This window comes from Zingiber officinale, chromosome 8B, assembly GCF_018446385.1.
Source record: "Zingiber officinale cultivar Zhangliang chromosome 8B, Zo_v1.1, whole genome shotgun sequence".
Lineage (NCBI taxonomy): Eukaryota > Viridiplantae > Streptophyta > Magnoliopsida > Zingiberales > Zingiberaceae > Zingiber > Zingiber officinale.
The window spans coordinates 4,695,420-4,698,039 of record NC_056001.1 but is presented as its reverse complement, the minus strand read 5'-3'; the positions used below and the strand labels follow the sequence as shown (position 1 = coordinate 4,698,039).

Genomic DNA, 2,620 nt, shown 5'->3' with positions numbered 1-2,620 from the left:
CGGAGTGGATGCGATGGAGAAACTGGGGCGAACTGTAGGGCACTGTAGCTTCCGTATAAATATAGTAGGGTTTAATTCCTCCACTTAGCATAAATTCCCTTTTAAGCCCCTTTCAAATGATAACTTCCATTACTTATTAGACTTAAACATTTTATCCCCTTGAACTCCTCCATACCACCTCCAAATAATTCCAGAAAAATACCTAAAAATTCCCATAAATCATTATAGGTTATTTTATTTTGCCGTATCTCACATTCTCCCCCTCTAATAAAAATTTGGTCCCCAAATTTACAACCTAAATGCGTTGAACACGAATGACACGTTTCCCGGCCATCCATTTAAGGCCCAAGGAAATGTCAAGTCCCACCACTTCCAACACTTATAGATCCACCACCAGTGTCTAACCATCGAAATCCACATAACAACCTCTGACTTCTTGACGTACAACAAGTACCTCTCCAGACGGTAAAGATACCGCTATGTCACGTGTCTAGCGTATAGGTAACACCCCCCGAAAAGATACTTGAGAGATGAACAAATGGGTTCCACTAGCATCAATTAATAGTCCTATAGTAAATGTATGAAGTAAAATAATACCTCGGAAGACCGATCTCTCAGCTCCCTGTACCTCCTCTCGTGTGACCGCATAAACGTGACCCTCCTCTGATCTCAGCTGTGGCATGCCTGATCTCTCAACTCCCTGTGCCTCCTCTCGTGTGACCGCATAAACGTGACCCTCCTCTGATCTCAGCTGTGGCATGCCTGGGGTGGTCTGTGCTGGAATCGGAGGTACCGTAACCCGCTGCTGATACTGAGACTGAGGCTGCTGCTGGTATGCTGAGTAGGGCTGAGGTGGATGAAAATCCTGCTGTACAAGAAATGCCTGATGAGAAGATACTGCGGCAGAATACTGTGTAGTCGCTGGTTCCTGACCCTGCACATGATATATCTGTCCCTGAGAAGGCTGGGGTCGTTGCTGACATGACGCACCCTGAGTCGTTTGAGATCCCCTCTGTTGCCATGGCTGGGTGGGTCGATCTTCCTGAACAGTAACTTTAGTAGTCTCCAACTGAGCCTTCAAGGAACATTCCCGACTCTCATGGCCCGGAAACTTACAGTAGAAGCATATCGAGTGATCCAACGGACAATCGGGTTTGAGGTGACTTTTCGAGCCGCACTGGAAACACCTAGTTCCACCACTATCCTTCTTCCGATCTCTCTTAGGGAAACAAGTAGACTTGTCCGTGGTTCGCCCTGATTTCTATGGCCGTGAAGATCCTTCGGAGGTAACTTGCAAGTCTTGACCCTTATTCCCTCTCTTCTGTGACAGCTGCTTGTCATTACTTTTCTCCTGAGCCACTTGTTACTGAGTCATCTCAATGAACAATGCTCGATCCAACACCTCCCGGTAAGAACTACCTGGAAAACCTGACATCCGGATCCGAATGTATGCAGCAAGACCCTGAGTAAACTGATGCATCCGATCGTAATCCTGTGCCACTAGCTGAGGACAAAATTCCGCCAACCTACTGAACTCTGCATTGTACTCCAAAACTGAACGATCGCCCTGCTTGAGATTCAGAAACTCCTGACGGTGAGCTAGACAAAACGTAGCAGGGAAGTACTGTCTCTCAAAGGCATCACGAAACATCATCCATGTGATGTGCTGCTCCCCGAAGATCATCTTCTGCATATCCCACCACGTGACTGCTTGATCTCGGAGGTGATAAGCAGCCAATTCCACCCTCTCTTCATCTGTACAGCTCATATACCCGAAAGTGTTTTCTAAATTCCTCAACCAACTACGTGCAGCCCAAGGGTCAGCTCCGCCCGAGTATAAAGTCACTCTATCCTTGACGGACCTCGCCAGCAACGGTATACGAGCTCTATCCCGCATCTAATCTATAGTAGCAGGTGCAGGTACCCCTGATGGTATCGCAGAAGGAATCCCCTGTGTCTTAAATCCCTGATCTCTCACCGGTGGTACTACCGTAGGGATCTCCTGAGGCTGACGTCTCTAATCTCTATGAGGAATCTGATGGGTCTGTCCTCGACTAACCGTCTCAACATCAGTTGGATCCCTAGAAGAATCTGCCTCCTGAGTCACTGGTTCTAGTTCCTCAGCCTCCATGGGTTGTTTCCGTGGTCGTCCCGGACCACGTCGAGAACCGGCTACCGATCGACCACGTCTCATACCTGGTGCAAACCACTAATAAGTACTACAAACAATATAAGTTCATACTTATAAAACTTACAACCTATAACTTGGAGGTGTTCTGCCGCTGCCTGGTCCCAAATCCCAAAAAGTCACTTCGAGGAATAAAATCATGAAAAATCCAAAATGTACGAATCTGACATCGTAAACCTGTGGCTCTGATACCAATAAATTGTCACGCCCCGAGAGTAAGGTCGCCCGACGAAAATCAGCCAGCACCTCCCCTGTAGCGGTGACAAATGAACCAGTATACATAGCTAACAGATAAACATATGCAGAATATAGCCAACACGGCTAGAACTAAACACAACCACGTAGATAATAAGCAGCCCACTCGGTTGGTAAATCAAACACAGCGGAAAATGAAATAACAAGTACCAAACATACCAAAAGAACTCACCGCGG

At 47.0% G+C, this 2,620-nt stretch overlaps 1 protein-coding gene across 1 annotated transcript; it reads right to left on the bottom strand.

Moving 5' to 3' along the window:
• Positions 1 to 1,363: 1,363 nt before the first annotated feature.
• On the bottom strand, positions 1,364 to 1,897 carry LOC122015700. Its single transcript, XM_042572715.1, has one exon. It carries the CDS (start codon positions 1,895 to 1,897, stop codon positions 1,364 to 1,366), a length of 534 nt encoding a protein of 177 aa, XP_042428649.1.
• Between the last annotated feature and the right edge of the window lie 723 nt (positions 1,898 to 2,620).